This window comes from Aulonocara sp. 'chitande type north' Nkhata Bay, linkage group LG5 (genome assembly GCF_057382095.1).
Source record: "Aulonocara sp. 'chitande type north' Nkhata Bay isolate Kocher_YH1m ecotype deep benthic linkage group LG5, A_spYH_male_GT1.1, whole genome shotgun sequence".
Lineage (NCBI taxonomy): Eukaryota > Metazoa > Chordata > Actinopteri > Cichliformes > Cichlidae > Aulonocara > Aulonocara sp. 'chitande type north' Nkhata Bay.
The window spans coordinates 48,847,837-48,867,155 of record NC_141348.1 but is presented as its reverse complement, the minus strand read 5'-3'; the positions used below and the strand labels follow the sequence as shown (position 1 = coordinate 48,867,155).

Genomic DNA, 19,319 nt, shown 5'->3' with positions numbered 1-19,319 from the left:
GAGCTCTTTAAAACCAGCTGATGTTATCCAGCCATCCGCTCTGATAGATTATGACAAATTATGGTTTGATAACATGGGCGGGTCCTGTGCTTTACGGGCTGGAATAGTTTAGGTTAGGCTCTGGATAAAGTGGAAGGAATGAAATTAAGTTAGGACTGCTGTTGTTCTCGTTAATTTGTTACTAGACATGCTTCAATAAGCTCGATGAAATCGGGAGATTCTATTGGACTGGACAGCTGTTAACATCGAGTTTTATTGTTGCAGGTCCAAGCAGACACAAAGGAACTGTACAAAAAAGGAAATGTAACTGAAATGAGACGTGAAAAAAGGCCACAGAGAGAGAAAACGAAGATGACCACAAAGAAACAAAGGAAAAAACCACAGAGGAATGCAAAACAACAATGAAGGGCCTTTAAAGGACCACAGGATGCCTGAAAACATCTCCAGACACACTCAGACTACAGGCGGAGAGAACGACCACAAACAGGCTCACAGTGACTAGAAAGACTCAAAATAACGAAACCAACATATGTAAAACTACGGAAGACACAATTTATATATTATGGATTGATTTCACTCCTCTGTCCCGTCGTCTGTCCATCGCTGCATCTTATATTTTGCGGAGGACAATCAGATTGAGCAGAGTTACTAACAAGCTGCAGGTACCTGCCTTCCCTCTCTCAGCAGGTACGTCTCTGTTCATCCCTCAAACTAAAGTCTTGAAACCGGCCGTCACCATAATTTATGAACGGCACAAAGTGATAAATGGACCCGGTTCCCTCGTGAGCTACGTTCCCACATTAACCGAGCCGCCGCCTCGCTGTACTTCCTGCGTGCTGGAGAGCTATCCAGGTGTTTGTGATTTGCTAAAGATGAATCCAAAGTGCAGAGGAAGTTTGGGAATATGGGAAATAAAAAAAGAAGACTGGGTTGTTTGTTTTGGAAACGCGATTCGATTTTCGATCTGGACAGTTTGGCTGTTTCTGCAAAAATGTATTTAATTTGAATTTAATTATCTGTGAATATCAGATGGAGCCGCTTTGATGTCTTTATTTCAGGTGACTGAGTCCCAAATAACCAAACTGAAGTAGGTAAACAAACTGTTTCTTTGCTTCTTGTTCGACACACGTGACGCGAACGACGACCTCATGCTCCGACTCGTAACAGTCACGACGTCGGCCGAGCTTTTGAGTCTGTCTGCAAACACGCTGGAAGTGTTTACGTTGTCTTTCAGCATCCGTCTTCACTCAGCAGGCCAAGAAGAACCTGACACGTTATTTATGGTCTGCCTTTGGCTCTCTCTCTGTCTGTCTCTGTTTTTGGAGTGTATGAGCGCTGTTCACGTTTAGGAATGTTTTCTAAATGAGATATGCAGCTAGTGCCGTTTGCCAAGAGAACATCCAGTGTTTTCTTAGATTAAGATGCCAGTAAGCCCCTCTGGATGGATTCTGGGCTCCTCCGATATGAATGTAAACATATTCCAGTAATCGTTTATCTTTATCCTTCACTGTTGACTTAATTTAATGAGATCTGATTGCACAGCTTCTTCTCATAAACTGACACAACTCTTCTTTTCATGAACCGCTTTGTGACACTTCAGTGGCTTTAGAGCGAGTTTGCATCATCAGGTGAAATATTCAGAGGTTTTGGATGATTTGCTATAAAATGAGGCATGACTGATTTAGTACAGCCCGCTGTGAGTAATGTGATGTATTTTGATTTTAAATGGGAATGAACTGTTTAAACAGTGTTTTCCTGTTCATTCTGACCACTCAGAGCGCTTTACAAACCACGTTCCCACAGCGCTATCTTCCATCGTCTTTCAAGCCACCCAGAGAAAACCTGAGCAAGCACAGGAAGAACATGCAAACTGCTCAAAGAAAGACTCATTAATGCACAGATAAGTCCTGCTGCAGGATAACTGCATGCATTACTGCCCACCAGGCTGCTGAGTGTTGGTGCTCTCTGTGCAAAACACTGCCAACGCTGTGGGTACACTTATTAAAGGACATTAATGCAGCGACCACATCGTGTGCTGCAGAGCCCTGAATAGTCAGATGACATCATCACAGAGAAAACTCTGGTGTTTGTTTAGCCCACATCATTAGCTGCAAGTAGCTCAGAAGTCCTCTAAAGAGGTCACACACCAGCTGGTGCAAAGTCTGAGCTGCGCATCGCCCCCCCCCCGTCCTCCTCAGTCATCCTGCAGAAGCTCCAAACTACCGTGAATCGAATAATTAAACTGAGCTCGACTGGAATAACTCAACAGTGAAGCTGCTTTCATCTGGTGTTTAAATAGACTGGCTTCTAGTGCTGCACATAACGTGCTCTCCTCTGCATACGTTTTAATTACCGAGTACTTCATAATGATTAGCAGCCTCTCCAGTTTGCAGACAAACTCCACAGTCCTGCACGGTGACGGTGGTCCTCGTTCTGCTCCTGATACCACCAGCCTGTAGGTTAAACACCGATGCTGTGCGTGCAGCGTGATCTCACGACAAAGCCGAACACAGCAGGTTACATGTAAATGTTTCTGTGAAGGTGGAGCCAGACTGGATTCGTCTGAGGTGCTCTTGGATTATGAGCATTTTAAGCTTCTTGAGCTTCAAAAGCATATCTAACATGACGTGTCATCTCTGTCCTGTTTCTCATTTGTCCTCCTATCAGCTGCCATCCTGAGTGTGATGTAACCGGTCAGACGGTCCTTCTTCACGATGATGCTGATTTTTGCTGCAGCCCTGCAGGCAGCAGGTGCAGTCAGGACCCGAGAAGCGGCGTCTGTGCACGCGATTTTCATGATGGTGTTTCTCGTCCCTCTGCTGTGGCAGCCTGCAGCATCGAGCGCCGCCCCCGAAGCCAAAACCTGGAGCCAAACAGGACCGCGGCTGCAGCTCTCCCACTCAGGTAAGAATCACGTCGAAACGTGCTGAGAACAAGTGCTGAGAACAAGTGCTGCACTTTTGAAACCTCCAGTGTTTGAGTGTTTGAGGACTTTTCACTGAACAAGTAGACGTAATTATTTTAAAAGTGTCACAAATAGGTAAAAAGATTGGCTCTTAGGGTCTCGGGCCCCTCAGCAGTTTCCCACTTTGCCCAGTTGGTAATCCATCCTTTGGGTACCAGTAAAAAGAAATAGAGCGACAGACCAGTCAGTGAGGATTAGACCAGTCTGAAAGCTGTGGGTGTTTCGTGGGTAAAACCCGACTTTCCAGCTGTTTAATAAACAGAATGAGTGAAACCAAAGAAAATCAAGTGCTAGCTGTGATGTTTGGATATTAGGACCTCACATCTGCACCACAAACACACCAATGACAGACATTTACATTTTCATGTCCACAGTTTATGTGACTCCTTTGGTCTCTAACTCATACAAACACTTTAGGCCTAATTTGCCAGTTTTGCGGACGATTTAAGCAGCACCATTAATCACGACTGTCACTGGTTGTAGCTTTCCACAGAGCTTTTCAGTAAACACATGAAGACTGAGAGTCAGAAGGCTTTTTAGGATCACAGTTGGCCATCGACTAGATTGTTTCAGGCTTTCTTTGGTGGCCAGTAGCAGAGCTAAGAAACAATATCTTCATAATTGAGTTTAACCTCAGAGGAGGAACTTTTCCATCTGTCATCTTCCTTTTTGTCTTTTACTATTTTCACATGAGAAAACTGTGACTGTTTCGTATCGTTGTTGGGTCGCTGCCTATCAGTTAACGTCCCCACTTGTACAGTCGAGACTTGATTAAGGTGCTGGTGAAAGTGGATGTTGGATTATTTCCTGGCTTTTGTGATGTGTGATGGTAGAACGGTCTGTCTGTATCCGGCTAACGCTTTTCAGCAGTAAAGTCATAATCTCTGGGGGCTTATTGCAGTCTGGAGAGAACTCTATAACTCTGTCAGTGAAGTAATGTCTATAATACACAAAGTGATCCGGGGACTTGTGTCGCTGTAAAAATGTCCCCCACGTACAGCAAAGTCACATTTTCCTTTACTTTCCCAGAGTTTTAAAGGACACTGATCTGCGACGCCCTGATTAATGTCGATAACAAATGCTTTTTGTCTTCAGTAAAATATTTTATGAGTGCAGTGAGCAGAATTAAAGTGGGAGACTCTGTTATGAGCTAACGGTGGCCGTAAAACACTCCTGATTGGAGTCAGCACCTGCAGGTCGCTGTCATCACCCACATTCAGACTTCGTACTGCAGCGTTTAGAAGATGCAGATTTTGACTTTTTTTCTTAAAGCTGGAGGTTAATCCTCAGCTTCACTGTTGTAGACATTAAACTGTGATAATCCTCCATCGGACACAGGTCGTTTTATCTCCTCTCCCGTTAGCCTGTCTTTAAACCGGGCCCTGGATTATTGTTGGATTATAGGCTGGTTTAAAGATTTCGTTTCCCAGATAGCGAGCTTTTACTTTTCCTCGGCAGAATTATGAAACACCAAACAAATACTCCATTGGTTTTGAATATTTTGCGGATCTGTGATAATCTTTTTCTTTGTTTTCATCATATGTGACACCAAATGGACGCTTCCAGTTTTTGGATGTCAGATGAACCAACAACCTGTTGGGCGTGATTGACAGCTCAGAATAATCCTTCTGTATCATACACTTTGTTTCATTACCTGAAATGAGCAGCTTTAGCTCCTCCCACCTTTTCCTGATTGGCTGCCCCTCACCACAGAACATTTTGCTATGCCAGCCCTGCACTGATGATGCTCTCTGACTCACTTTAGCGTCACGTCTGATATTTTCTGTGTTGTTTTCTATTCAGATTGTTTACAGATACTTTGTTTTATTTCATGTTCTTTTATTGTATTTTATGTTATTCCGATTGTTTCTCCGTGGGCCCCTCAGGTAGTGAGGTTACAGCTCGGTGTGTGCTGTAGCAGGTGGGCTGCAGGGATACATTTTCCATTTTAACGCTGAGCGTCGCTGTGACGGTGAACGGAGCTCCAAAAGGTGATGAATGTGCAGTTTGTGGTTTGTTTTGAGTTGTTTGGCTGTCTGACCAACGTGAGCTTTTGTTAGCACGAGTTTGTGATTCCTTTGAGATTACGGTCAGTTTTCACAACCAAGAAAGACCCAAAAAATGTAAACAAAGTACAGATCCTAAAACAAAGTGCGGTTGTTTTTAAGTCTGGTTGGGGCCGTCATCAGATGACTCGTGGTGTCTCGGCATGCTTTGCCAGGCCTGGACTGCAGCTTCACTTCCTAAAAAAAAGTCCATGTCCACTTTCCTCACTGTGCTATTTCAAATCCAGTCTGCTATCCGGTCGTTAAGTGATGACGTGACGAATCCTACTTCCGGGCCTAAAGTAGTCTGCGTTTAATATGGCTTTTGTGTTGTTAACATGTTTAATGTTTTGTATTTTCTTCTATTTAATCTCAAAAAGCTCCTAAAACAGTCAGTGATCACTGTTGACCTCCCTCGGCTTTTATTACCGCTAATCATTTATTTAAGCTCAGTTTTTAAAACCTTAGGATGTAACTACAGCCCAGCCCATGCAGCAGTATATGAATGACTAACCTCGTATTGTGGATGGATTATCTCAGTTGTTCTCCTGGCTGAAGTTTGGTCCTTTTACAGCATCCTGCCATGCGATTACATTTGTTCCTGACCACCGAGAACACTCACGTTAACTTTTATCGAGTGGAAAAAAGAGTTAGCTTGTTTATATTATGCTAACATAGCTGTGTCGCTAGCGGTCACGTAGCACATCATCATATACCAGCTAGCCCAACTTCAGTAACCCTACAAACGTCACTGCTGTTTAGCTTTGTCTTCATTTATGCTGGAAGTGATAACAGAGCTGTGCGTTTTAATTTGTTTCCAAAACCCTGCAGTCAGGACATGCTATATTGTATTTAGATAGAAGCTAGCGAGCTAACTCCCTGCTAACTTCTAACTCCGTTAAATGTCATAAATTCCGTTTTCATGGATGCCTGGATGTTAAACTCAATTGTTACACCTGGTAGAGCAGAACGCTGATCATTTTATTAAAGATGAAAGACTTTAGACAGTTTTTCAACTCTCAGTAATGCCATAGTGATCGTTTATATATATATATGGACCTGGAGTTCAGGCCCAGACACGGCTAGTGACGTCAGACTTAACGACCGGATACAAAATATTACAAAGCCTTTTTGACTGTGCACATTTTTGTTCTGATGTTCTGAGTGCAGGAAAAACAGCGGTTTATGTGACAAAGATTCATCTTAAAGAGATAATTTGACACGTAAATTGAAAATAAAAATGCGCTCCACTGCAGGAGCACAACACTTAAATCACCAGTGAAGTCATCTATCCAGCTCCAATCACACTAACACACTTTTCTCCCCCTGAATGCTTGCTTCCTCCTTGGCAACCAGCAACACCAGTAAAGCCAACAACTGCTTCCTATCCAGCGGTAATTAGTTCAGGGCGGCTGGTCTCATTGTGCTGCAGTTAGCGAGTGTTTGTCTGCTGAATGAATGAGTGTAGACATGGAAGACTGGAATTAGTGAAGCAGTGACTGTGCTGTTTGTAACAATCGAGTGATTGTGCTGAAGTGAGAGGGGAGGGTTTCGGAATAATCACCGAGGACCTGACGGGACTATCGAAGTCAGAGACATTTGAATACACTCAGTGAATGTCAGCGAGACAAAGGGAGGGAAAAGGAAAGACCTGAAAGTTATTTTGATGGATTAAAGATAAAAACAGAAGCACATAATACCTCAGTGGAAACTGCAGCTCTTACATGGAGACACTTATTCTGTATTATTGTCGGGTCTTACTGTACAGCACTGTTGTTGTGATTTGGTGCTATATGAATACAATTTAACCTATTGAACTGAAGTTATTTTGGCTGAAATTTTCTGGTAATAAATGATAAATAAAGAACTAATTTCCTGTTAAGGCATGTTTATTAATAATTAATAATAGTTAATTAATCAAAATTATTTATGTCATCAATTTATGATTTCTATACAAACAGTGACCTCTGGGCCTAAAACATGAAGCTAGCACTAAAGTGTTGAAGCTGCAGTTCCTCTAGTGTCCACTTGAGGCTCCACCAGTGAGCCAGTCCCCATAGACCAGCGGTCCCCAGCCTTTTTTGCACCACGGACTGGTTTATGTCCGACAAGATTTTCATGGACCTGCCTTTAAGGGGTTGTGGATAAATATAAGAAAATAAAACCAGTACTGGTACCAAAAGAAGATGTATTCATAATACACAGGAAAAGACTCAAGGAAACAGAGTTAACGATAAAAACGATTTAAAAAAATAGCGATAACAACCCTGAAAACCATCAATTTCACACCCCAGCCTCAAATCTGGTACCGAACGTCTCGGGGTTGAAGACTGTAGAGCAGAAATGAACATGTTTATAGTCTGTTTTAAGTATAACTTAGAATTGTTAGGGTGTGGTCTCTGACTGACAGGTGGGTGGAGACACAGGTGGCTGTCAGCTTTCAGCGGGGAGGTGTGGCTTCACCTCAGCTTGCTGGAGCTCTTTATATCAGCGGTCCCCAACCTTTTTTGCGCCACGGACCGGTTTATGCCCGACAATATTTTCACGGACCGGCCTTTAACGTGTCGCGGATAAATACAACAAAATAAAACTAGTACCGGTAGCAAAAAAAGAAGATTTATTCATAACACACGTGAAAAGACCCAGGAAAACCGAGTTAATGATAAAAACGATAACAAAATAACGCTGAAAACCGATAAAAACCCTGAAAACCACACATTTCACACCTGAGCCTCAACTCTCGCGGCCCGGTACCAAACGACTCACGGACCGGTACCGGTCCGAGCCCCGGGGGTTGGGGACCGCTGCTTTATACCATTTGCACTTATATCTCTCAGACAATACAGCTTGCTATGTGGTTAATAGAACATCCAAGAAACTTCAGCAAAACCACTGGTGCATCAAATCTATCTGTTATTGGTCCTGTGACTCAGGTGATGGAGAGACGTTTAGCTCACCTATGACTATGTGACACGTATCATGTACAGCAGGGGTGGGGGAGCTCCAGGCCTCATCATGTACAGCAGGGGTGGGGGAGCTCCAGGCCTCATCATGTACAGCAGGGGTGGGGGAGCTCCAGGCCTCGGGGGCCGGTGTCCTGGAGGTTTTAGATGTCCTTGATCCAACACAGCTGATTCAAATAAACCAACTGAGCTGCTTTCTGCATTATGCAGCTAACGCGTCAAATGGAACATTCCAGACATGTTACACACACACACACACACACACACACACACACACACACACACACACACACACACACACACACACACACACACACACACACACACACTTTCACCACACATGTGGCATCACCTGCGAGTACAGACGTGGCTTTCTGTGATGCTTCTGTTGCCGTCTAAGAAGCTTCTGTCCCGTCAGCTGACGTCCATTTCAACGTTTTTACCCAAACAGTCCGATCTCGGAGGACGTCTCGCAGTATCACGCTGCTGCTGTGTAATGGGATTACATGTGTCTGTGTGTGGCGTTGGAAACAGTAGCAGCTCAGTGGTTTCACAGCAGTAAAAGGAGGCAGTGAACTCCATTTAATGAAGCACGCCGAGGTCCTCGTGCTGTGTTTGTAGCTGCAGGATGAACAGCAGACACGCTGTTAATATTTTATAAGGTAGATACTCAGACAGGACACACACACACACACACACACACACACACACACACACACACACACACACACACACACACACACACACACACTGAGCTCTAAACTTTATAGTTGCTCTTTTTATTCACTGTTTTTGTTCACGTCAGTCAGTATTTATTGTGTGAACTCTTCAGCTTTCCTTTCTTCATTTCATTTTCCCACACACTTTGATCCTGGAGTAACACAGACAAACTCAAGTACTTGAGGTCAACCTTGGCAGCCAGCATGTGTCTGTCCTTAAGTGTGAAAAGTGAAGCAGAGCCTTAAACCTGTGTTCTTCCTGACAGGAGCTTTCAAAAGAATTTGATCAGTGACCTCAATGAACATTTCCCCGGTGAGTCTATAATCCACGTCTCTAGCTTCAGTGGGTGTCTTCCACGTGCCAGCCATCTTTAAATCAACCTTGGCTGTTATCTACCTCACTTTAATTTAAGTGTTTCCCAGGATACAAAAACTTAATCATAAGTCAAATTTGGACAAATAAACGGGTTAAATGTTTCATGACTTTGTACCAAACTAAGATAAAAAACATTTCTTTATTATTATCGACTCTGCTGTTACAGAAATCTCCACAGATTTCATGTGTATACAAGTTGCTCTCGAACGATGTTTGATGCTCAGTGAGTATGACACTTTAACCACCAAAATGTGAAAAGTTATGTTAAATCATTTGAACTTTGAACAAACAGTTGGGTAAATAAACACTTTGATGTTGTCGTGTTGGGCACAACCCAATTATCACAAGTGAAATATAGAGGATCGTTGCTGCCATACTCAGTGTTTCCAAATAAGATAAGATAACCTTTATTAGTCCCACGCGTGGGAAATTTGTTGTCCACTACATGAGCAGCTACATGGTGGTGAGGTTGGGTGCATCTATGAATCACGAGGTTGGTGGTTCGATCTCTACTCCAGTGTGCGTACCAGAGTGGGCTGAAGTGTTCCTCTGATGTGTTCACAGACAAGTAGTTTATTCCATCACTTATACAGTCCAACACACACACACACACACACACACTGGTCTTCGCTGCAGGATGAGGGCTGCTCTCTGTGGATTCCTGCTCAGGTCAGACGCTGGGTCAGCTGTGACGCATGCACTTTACCCCCGTGAGTGTGTGTGTCTGCAGGATGTGTGCATGCCTGATTGGCTTAAAAGTAAACCGACAAACGTTGCGGGGCCACGGCGTGCGTGAAAGCTTCTACCTCTAACCTGGATCCTGTTGTTTCCCGTCTGTGCTCTAATCTGGGATCGTCTTCGGGCCTCTGGAAAACACACGCAGCCAAACATTCGTCAGCTGCACCTCTGGTCTCACACACATGAACGCTCACGCACACGCATGCATCGACACATGCAGGCAGGGTTTGCTCTCACGTGTACAGGACGGACTCGGACTCTTCTCAGCCTGTCGACACATCACGCGGCGATCGTAAACGTGGACGTGATCACACGATTACACACAGGCGTGCGTTTACACAACATGTGAGGATTCCTGTCTGTAGAGACTTTATATATTTTTATGGTTTCCATCTAAAAGAGAGATTCTTTGCTGTCATTTGTGTAAAATGAAATAACCTTGCATTAGTTAAAAATGATAAACCAAATCTCAGAATAATGAGGAGTTTATTTTTCCCACAGTTACCAGCTTTATACTCAAGACGGAGCGTAACAGTGATCTGGGTTTAATGCCGGACTTGTTGAGTTATGAAAGTTTGGACCTGCTCAGCTGTGAAGAACACTGTGGTGTAAATATGTCTGACGCCCGGCTCACAGGGTGTTTATACTGCGGACATTTCGCTCATGACTGTGAGACATACATTAAGATTAGTCTATGTTAAGCTGTCTGAATTTTAAAACACAGCTTTGGAGTGTTTTTAAATGCATCGACGTTAACGTTTTACCTTTCACTGGTGATGAGGGAACTTGTGCAGGACTTGGCAACCAAAACTATGTGATGACATTATGTGATCACGCGACAGTTGCTCTGCGATCCACTCGTAATGGCATTAAGTGTAACACTTGCTCACTTGTAGAGGTGATCTTAACAAAACCTATGAAATCATGAACCTCTCTGTTCTCGAAGAGTGCTTTTCAAAAGGCTGTTGGAGGGAGACGGAGAGACAGAGCCTGTGAAAGAGAGGAGGTTTCAGAAGTTCAGACAAACGGTTGGTGTTGTGGAGTGTGAATACATGCCAGAGGTGGATGAAGGTGCCCGGGTGCAGAGCGAGACAGCTGTGCCGAGTGTGAGCACAGCCTGGAGCTAAACAGCAAATCACAAACAAACTTAAAACCCAGAACATAAACTCAAGTCTAACTCCACCACGGCATCTTCTTGTGATGACGACATTGGAGTTGGAGAGAAATGCACAGTTGTGGCCGCTTTTTAGCTGTAGTCATGGAAACAGTCTTTAGGTGGGGTTGGTACAGTCTGAGAACGTTTCAGCAAGTTGTTAAATGTGCAAAACAAAAAACGAATCATTCAGGACAAAATTCAACATCCTCTCTGTTTTGAGTTCATTTACGAAAAGAACTAAATGTTTAATTCAATATGACTTGAAACTATTGAGCTCATGAAGCCATCACCAAACAGAACGCAGCCAGAGGAGTCGCCCCCTGCTGGTTATCAGTAGCAATGCAGGTTTAAAGTAATTCTGCACCGGCTTCACTCTTCAGCTAAAAGCTGCAAACTTATTTCCACTCACTGAGATAAAAACACAATGCAACAGTCACAGCAGTTGTTACAATCAGAATAACTGTCAGTGTGTGCAGTGATCTCATTCCTTCTGAAATGCTCGCCTTCAGGACGGTGCCAGATTGTGACCGCTCGTCATCAGTTCCTATCTTCACTTTGGAGTCTCAGGACTCAGTCAGTCTGAGTCGGGCTGGGACTGTTTGCAGACAGGTTGCCTTCCACCAGGTGATCAGAGGCTGAGGATGTTTAACCATCAGACTCTTGGTAACCAGCTGTTCGCTGCAGCTACTTGGAATCCAACAGTAAACAAATTCAACCACCAGCTTCTGTTAATCTAACAGAGAACAGCAGGAGTAACTGATCAGTTCTTCTTCACACAGCAAGTGAAAGTGTGTTAGACTGTAAGGAGACTCAAAGCTCGTGCATTTAAAAAATGAGGTTGTTACCAGTGAAACTGACATGTTACATCTCGAGGCAGCAAACCGAGTCTGTCAAACACGGAGCTGTGAGACCTGAAGGCTCAAACGGTCAGAGCCTTGATGTAAATGTGAAACTACATGTTAGCTGTCGGAGCAGTGTAGGGTTGTGCAGAGTATAAATAAACAGCTTTCAAACACTTTGTGAAATTTTGTGTTCTGTGTCAGAACTCTTCACCCATTCGGTGCTCAAGGCGAAGGAAAAACCAACGCCAAACGCTCACATTCAGACAGCAAAGTGAGAGAAACTCCAGTCCTCTGGAGTTACATTTCCAAAGTCATATGTATATAAATATGTATATGTATAAGTGTGTTTGGGTTTATTGTTTCAGGGATGGACGCCTGTGTTGGTTTAGAGCAGATTTAACATCTTCCTGCTGTTTCGCATTTTGACGAGGAGTTTTGACACCCGTGTGGAAAAAATCCAACTTAAACACGCTGACCTCATGTGGGACTGTGGGATGGGAATTTTTCAGATGCAACACAACACACACACACACACACACACACACACACACACGCACACGTAAAAGCACCTACTGATAGCTGCGACAGTCCAGAGCCAACGGGTGTTATCTCTGCACACATTATTGTGATAGCTGGCCCCTCTGACACATATAAAAACACCAACTGGCATATTTGAGTATGTACAAACATCCTACACATCTGCAGCCCACATGCACTTTAATCCGAGGTGTGTGATCAGATTTGTCGATAGAAATATTTGTTGCTGCGGGGAGTCTGTCAGCGCTGATTCACTTTGGCCACGATGGCAAAACATCCACAAAAAACCTGAACTGTTACTGAAATATCAGGTCAAGAATGCGGCCTGTGTGTGTGTGTGTGTGGGGGGGGACTGGAGGCGTTGGCCATACTGTAAACTTTGACCTTAGACCCTGCTGTGATTATAGCCGGTAGATTTAGGAGAAAAGGAAGGAAAAGAGCAGCAAAAAATGAAGAGAGAAGAAACACAAAGAGGTAAAAAGTCATGATAAATGATGAGACATTTTTGGAGGGTAAGGTGTCAGCGAAAGAAGGGAGGTAGAGAAAAGAGGACCTTGAAAGGAGGCAAGGAAGGAAGGAGGGGAGGAGGAGAGGGAGAGATGACACGTTGGTAGGTCGGTTTCCTGAGGTTAATGAAGCTGTCAACCACCTGAGACGAAGCAGAGCAGCGAAGGAACAGAGAGAGGAGGGCAGAGAGGGGTGACGGCGGTTAATTAAAACTGTGCTGGCTGAAGGTGTGTGTGTGTGTGTGTGTGTGTGTGTGTGTGTGTGTGTGTGGTTGTCGGGGTCTTGATGTGTTTATACAATCGCCTTATAGAGACACGCCTCTGTTTGTGGACAAAGACAAAGTCTCCATAATATACAGTGACCTGAATTTTAGGGGAAGTCTTGGTTTCCGTTCGGTCACAGTTAGCTTAGCTCAGACTGAACACTCAGAGTCATATTTAATAAACTCAAAAACTTGAAATGTAGATGAAAAGTGTCACCACAGCTGGAGGATCCCCTCTTAAATTTGGCAAAGTGAGTGAAAGGGACCTGAAAAAGAAAATCTTCATGACCAGGCAACGAAGCAACTGCTCATTTATTCTGTGAACCTCTGTAGCCGGGCGCTTCTGTATATATCCACAGGATGAAGGTAAACACCTGTGTAGCTCCTAACTAAGAAATGATGTTTTGAGCTGGTCGGGTGACTGAGACGCTGTAAAGTTTGGGTTGGTGTTAAGTTCAGATGAGGTTTGAGTTTGGTTAGATGTGTGGATTAATGTGTGAGTGGGAAAAATAAACATAAGGGTGATGAAACTGTGGTAATTGTTACTAGTTTAAGCACATATGTGGCACACGTTTTAACATGCACAGCAAAAACACAGGTTGAGTTTGTAATGTTCCTGTTCAGAGGACACGACGGACAGATGAACTAGTCCTCACAGGACGCCTGAAGTGTTACCAGAGGCTCATATTTGGCTTTTTGTTGCAGATTTAATCTCATCGTTCGGGTTGTTCTGGTTCTCTGTGCAGCTTTTAATACAAGTTCAGGATCTTCCTGTGCGGTTTTATAAAGCCGTCATTTCCTTGTTTTCACTGCTGGCATTGCATGATGGAAGGCGGAGGAGGGGGATTTTACACACACACACACACACACACACACCTCATAGACGCTGGTTAACGTTGCACGGTGGGGAGCTGACAGTTGCCTTCGATCTTTAACTCGTTACCAGATAAGAGGCTGTGGTTAAAGATAACAGTGTCACAGTTTGTAGCTTTATGAGCTACATGTACTGATGGCATGGCTTTAATCTCACACACGTACACGCACGCACGCACGCACGCACGCACACACACACACACACACACACAGACGTTTGTGGGGTTTTTTTGCCTTTCTATAAGTGACTGAAGAGGGAGGGAGGAATGGGCAGCTGTTTGTTTCAGCAAACACTCAGAGTGATTAAACAGACACACACACACAGACACACACACACACGCACGCACACACACGCACGCACACACACACACACACACACACACACACACACACACACACACACACACACACAGACACACACACACTCTGTTATACTCGACTTGCTCTGACAGCTCACTCTGTTTCACCAGCAGTGTTTACCAAACACACTCTAACACTACAGCCTCCTTAAAAGTACGTAACACATGAGTGAGTGTGTGTGTGTGGTTATGTTACACAAGCACAGCAATATTCTCCCAGAGGAAACACAGCAAACCTCTGTATTCGTTGTGTAGGAGTTTCTCTCTTTCTGTCCAGAATATTGGCACATAATCCATTTAGCCAAAAACAAACTCCACGATGGACCGATCTCTCTGAGCTGGAGATAATTGGATTTTATCATTAATAAACTACCAGAGTCCAAATCTTGTGTTTGTGTGTGCAGCTGCAGCAGATTGGCAGTTTGGAGAACTTTAAAAAAAGAAAACACCAGCAGAAACATGCAGACGCAGTCCCTGCGCTGCTTTTAGGCTCTGGCCTGACTTTTCCTTGGATCACTGACTGTTTCTATAATTTCTATAATTGATTCCCTGCTGATCAGCTATTACATTAACTCAGCAGAACTATGAAACATTAAAGAAATATTCCGACATGGAAGTTGGTGAGAACATTTCTTGTCTACGTGCTGAGACACAAACCAGGTTTTATTTAGCTCAGCTTCGCGCTGAAGACGCATCCATGTAAGATTAGACCTGAAACCTGTGCCTGTTTGCACTTTTTTGCTTTCTGGACTCTCCGAGGCAGCTTTGCATGAAATTTAAAATAATTCTTCTTTGTCTGATACTGGGCCTTGGTGTCTGGAATGAGCAGTTTTAGCCCCTCCCCCTTTATGTCATCTTTAACAGTAATATTGATTGACGGCCCCTCACAAGCTGAACTGCAGGGCTGTGTACCTGAGATGACCCTGTGGGGGGCCGTTTTAGGGATATCCTCTTTCTGAGTCCTGCAGAGTCAAGAGTGGGAGAAACTGAAGCTGAGCATTTAGAGCTGCTGCAACTCGCAGGAATTACTCGTTGATCTCATTATTTGAAGCTTTAGCCATATTTTTATGACCATCTAGCTTTGTAAACGTTTCTAAATCAGGTTAAGCATTCAGCTCCTCTTTAAGGAATGAGCCTGCTATAAGAGAACGAGAGAAGCAGGAAGCTGTCTGTGAAGGTTTCACATGATATTCTTTCAGAATAAGAGAAGCGATGGATGAGGCAGAAGAGCTACTTTTGTACGGTTGCGTCAAGCCTTATAATATGAACTTCTACAGACGTACACATCATTGTAAAAAGGTTTAATTCACCAGGTGTGATGCAGGTTAACATGTAAAATGATGATTCCCTCTCTGGTGTGTTTCTCAGGCTCGTTGTTGCCTGTGAGTTCAGTTAGTTTTACCTGTTATGGCTGAAGTCTAGGGATGGGTATCGTTTAGGTTTTATCCGATACCGGTGCCAAATCGGTACTTTTGAAACGGTGCCGGTGCTCAAACGGTGCTCAAACCGGTGCTTAAAGAATGGAGAACACAAACTTTGTCCAAAAACCTCTCATGTTTAACTGTTTTCCACTTTTCCTTTGGTCATTTTAGCCTTTTTGGCCAGGGTGAAGGGAGCATCTGCCATCAAACAAGAGGACAGCCGCATGTAGCTATGATGATGTTTGCTAGTTCACCTTACATGCATTAATGTAATAACGTGGTTAGCCTACTCAACGTAAATTACACACGAACAACATGAAGCTACTCACGCAGAGAAGAACGGCTGCTGCTGCATCATCATCCTCATCATTTCTGCTACACTGGCAGGGCTAGGGGCCAGGACTCTCCTCTTCGGGGTTTTTGGGGGATATTGCTAACTCCGGGTCAGATAACAGGCAACCCACGCACAGTAGATGCGCTCGGTGTGAGGTCTCGCAGCAAGCTATCAAATACGGCGCATTTCTGGGCTTTTAAAAAAAAACGCTATTCGTCGCCAGGTGTTTCATCGGATTTGAGGTGTTACCTCCTTTGACAGTATCACAGTATCAGCTTAAAGCACTTGTTGCTGCTGAGTTTGCATATTTTGCTGTGAAGTACAGCCAGACTTTGACCGCTTCGCCTTGGACATTTTTAATCTGTAGCTCTGCTCTAAAAGAACGCACGTACCTGGCCCCGCCTACTATCCTCGGAAACGTAAAATTATTGGCTAGAAGTGTATCACAGCTCAGGAAAAAAAAGCACCGAAATAAAGCACCGAAATGTGCGCTGCTTTTCGGTCTGGTTACTACCGTTTATGACAGAACCGGTGCCATCATGGCACCGGACACCGGTACCCATCCCTACTGAAGTCACCAGATTTCATCAGCACGCTTGTTGCTCTCGTCCTTCTCATGAGTTTGTGCCGTTTTTGGACTTGGCACGCGCCGATGTTTGGAGATAATATCATAAACAAAGCTTTAATCAAATCAAATCAAATCACTTTTTATTGTCACATCACATGTGCAGGCACACTGGCACAGCACATGCGAGTGAAATTCTTGTGTGCGAGCCCCACAAGCAACAGAGATGTGCAAACACAACAACACAAACGAGCAAAATACAAGAATGGCCAACCTGAAACTAATAAATATATGTACAATATATAATAGTACAATATTATTTAAGTCTGGTATAAATTCTTCAGCTGAGCACTGAGACAGGACCGTCCCTTATCTGCTTCCAGTTCACCATGTGGCCAAACCTCAGTGCTGATCACATGCAGATGAAGGTAATATATACAATGTTCTCAGCAGAGTTTAGTAATTGGAAAACAAAACATTGCCTAACAAATGTGAGGATGTAATTCTAACCCAGTGATCAAGAGCTAATGGGTCAGAGTTAGAAATCAGGCCGCATTCCTGCAGTGATGTCAGATACAGAGCACATTTAATTTGAAGGGAATGTAAGAAGGTCATCGGCTTCCCTGTCGCTTCTTCCCATAAACGGCAGGACACGGGAGAGAAAAAACAGCAGGAATATTCCGGTTCAGCCCTCGGAGAGAGAGAAAGCCCCCGAGGAGTCCTTAAAAAAGTGTCCTCATTACTTCTTTAAAGTCACAGGCCAGCTCGGCCTCCACGGTGAGACTTTCCACTCATAAGACGCCTGCTCTGGTTTTAATCCTGTGTGGAAGCAGAATAATTCCTCAGAGCAGGGGAGTACACTGACCACACGAGTCAGATAAGTTAAACCACCAAGCTGTGAAGCTCGCCTGTGCACGGCGTGATGATCTTTCAGGTCATCAAATCCAAACCAGTGTTACTTTTGCTCTGTTCTCTCTTTTTGCTGCACGTGCATGAGTAAAGCTGCCCTTTATTCTGTGCTTTTTACCATCAAATAACAGAGATGTTAGCAGGAAGGATGAAAAGAGTGGCAGCGCCTCTCTGCGACAGGAAGCACCGGAGTTTATGAGGAATGTGCTCTTGATTTGGGGCGCCACAAAATCTTCAGACAACATGTTGTTAAAGGAAACTCCAGAACAACTTCCTGTCCTCTGCTTTTATCTCTTCGTGGATTCAGAAGCTGGATGACATTTACAGTAAGATGCTGTTTATTCACGGAGACGACCTTCTGTCAGGCGGGCTTGATGTTTCTTCTGTGTCTCTGATGTTCTCCCAGGTTTTTTAACTTTTTGATGCGGGTTTCTGTCCAGGGGAGAATGACGTGTGGCCACACCCACGCAAACAGTGATAAAGGCAGAAAAACTGAGTCATGGCAGCTGCAAGTCCTCATCCAGATGATAAATGTGACCAAAGAGATCACGAGGCATCGTTTAATGTGATTTGTAAGCTGCGGCTGTGTCACCACTGTGTGATGTGTTGGGTCAGATTTTGCAGAAGACACTAACGACTGATAGGTGATCATTTTTCTTCTGACTCGCTATGCTAATGATTTCTACCTCTGTGGTAATGTTGGCTCGGCTTTGTTACATATCACTCAATTTGTCCTCATTGTTTCGTCCTCTGACACGGAGACAGCTCTGGGTTACATTCATATTTCATTCTCTCTCCGAACACAAAGGACTCGACTGACTTCAGAGCAAATATGAGCTCAGACAAAGCTACAGTCCCACATTTCCTCTTACTGTAAGTGTCACACCCTCGCATCATTTCCAATGTCTTTATCATTGTTTTGAATTTGGAGAAAAAGCGAGCAGAGGAAAAAAAGGGAGTAAAACAACAGCTCAGGGTGTGTATCGTCTTCTAGATGACTTACGATCTTGTTATGAAGCCGTTTGTGGTTTTAGTTTGGGGGCGAGGCTGTGAGTCCAGCCCGCCGCTTGTTGTGGTGAAGCAGCGAAGCCAAAGTTCACGTTTGTTTGTGCGTGCCGATGCAGATGAGCTCAGTCCTGAGAGGAGTTATCGATTACAGGTGTGAGCGGCTCGATGCCCGACACACGTGTTTCGAATCGGTGAGAAATGTGATCTTTCAAAAAGAGTTTAAAGAAAAATGGGACGTTTGTGTGAGAAGGATGCTTTTTGAAACGAGAGAGACGCCTTTTTCCACGACTGTCCTCCAGACAGCTTGTTTTTCTTTGGTGGCTGTTCCCAACTAAACCCTTTATAGATAAGGAGACACTGTTTAAGCTGAATTAAGTTGATTGCTTAACATCTTAAATAGACGTTAAGCAACAAACATTAGCAAGTTTTCAGGAATCACAAAAGTGAGTTTTAGTATAAATCTAAGAACTTTCTGATTAATTAACTGTACTAAGAAAAAACATGCGAACAAGAGAAAAACAAGAGCCATATGAAATGTTGGATTAACAAAGGATTTTTACTACAGTTTACTTGGACTCTTGTAACTAAATAAAACAGTATAATTTAAATCAGACTCTTGAGACTGGGTAAAGACTCAGAATGTGAAACGTCCTGCAGGATGTGATTTCTTGCCGTTTGTTGTCTCATTTAACTGTTAAAACCTCACAAACTGGTCACCAAGCAGGTAAGTGTTACTGGTG

At 43.8% G+C, this 19,319-nt stretch overlaps 1 protein-coding gene across 2 annotated transcripts in view; it reads left to right on the top strand.

The window, feature by feature from the left end:
* The window catches only part of LOC147331619 (semaphorin-3D-like), a 105,646-nt gene that overhangs the window by 45,603 nt on the left and 40,724 nt on the right, over positions 1 to 19,319 (top strand). For both annotated transcript variants that reach the window (XM_086294027.1, XM_086294026.1), the window contains exon 2: positions 2,668 to 2,904. In XM_086294027.1, the coding sequence (XP_086150153.1) occupies positions 2,715 to 2,904 (190 nt within the window). In that variant the 5' untranslated portion in view covers positions 2,668 to 2,714. The remainder of the gene's footprint in view (positions 1 to 2,667; positions 2,905 to 19,319) is intronic.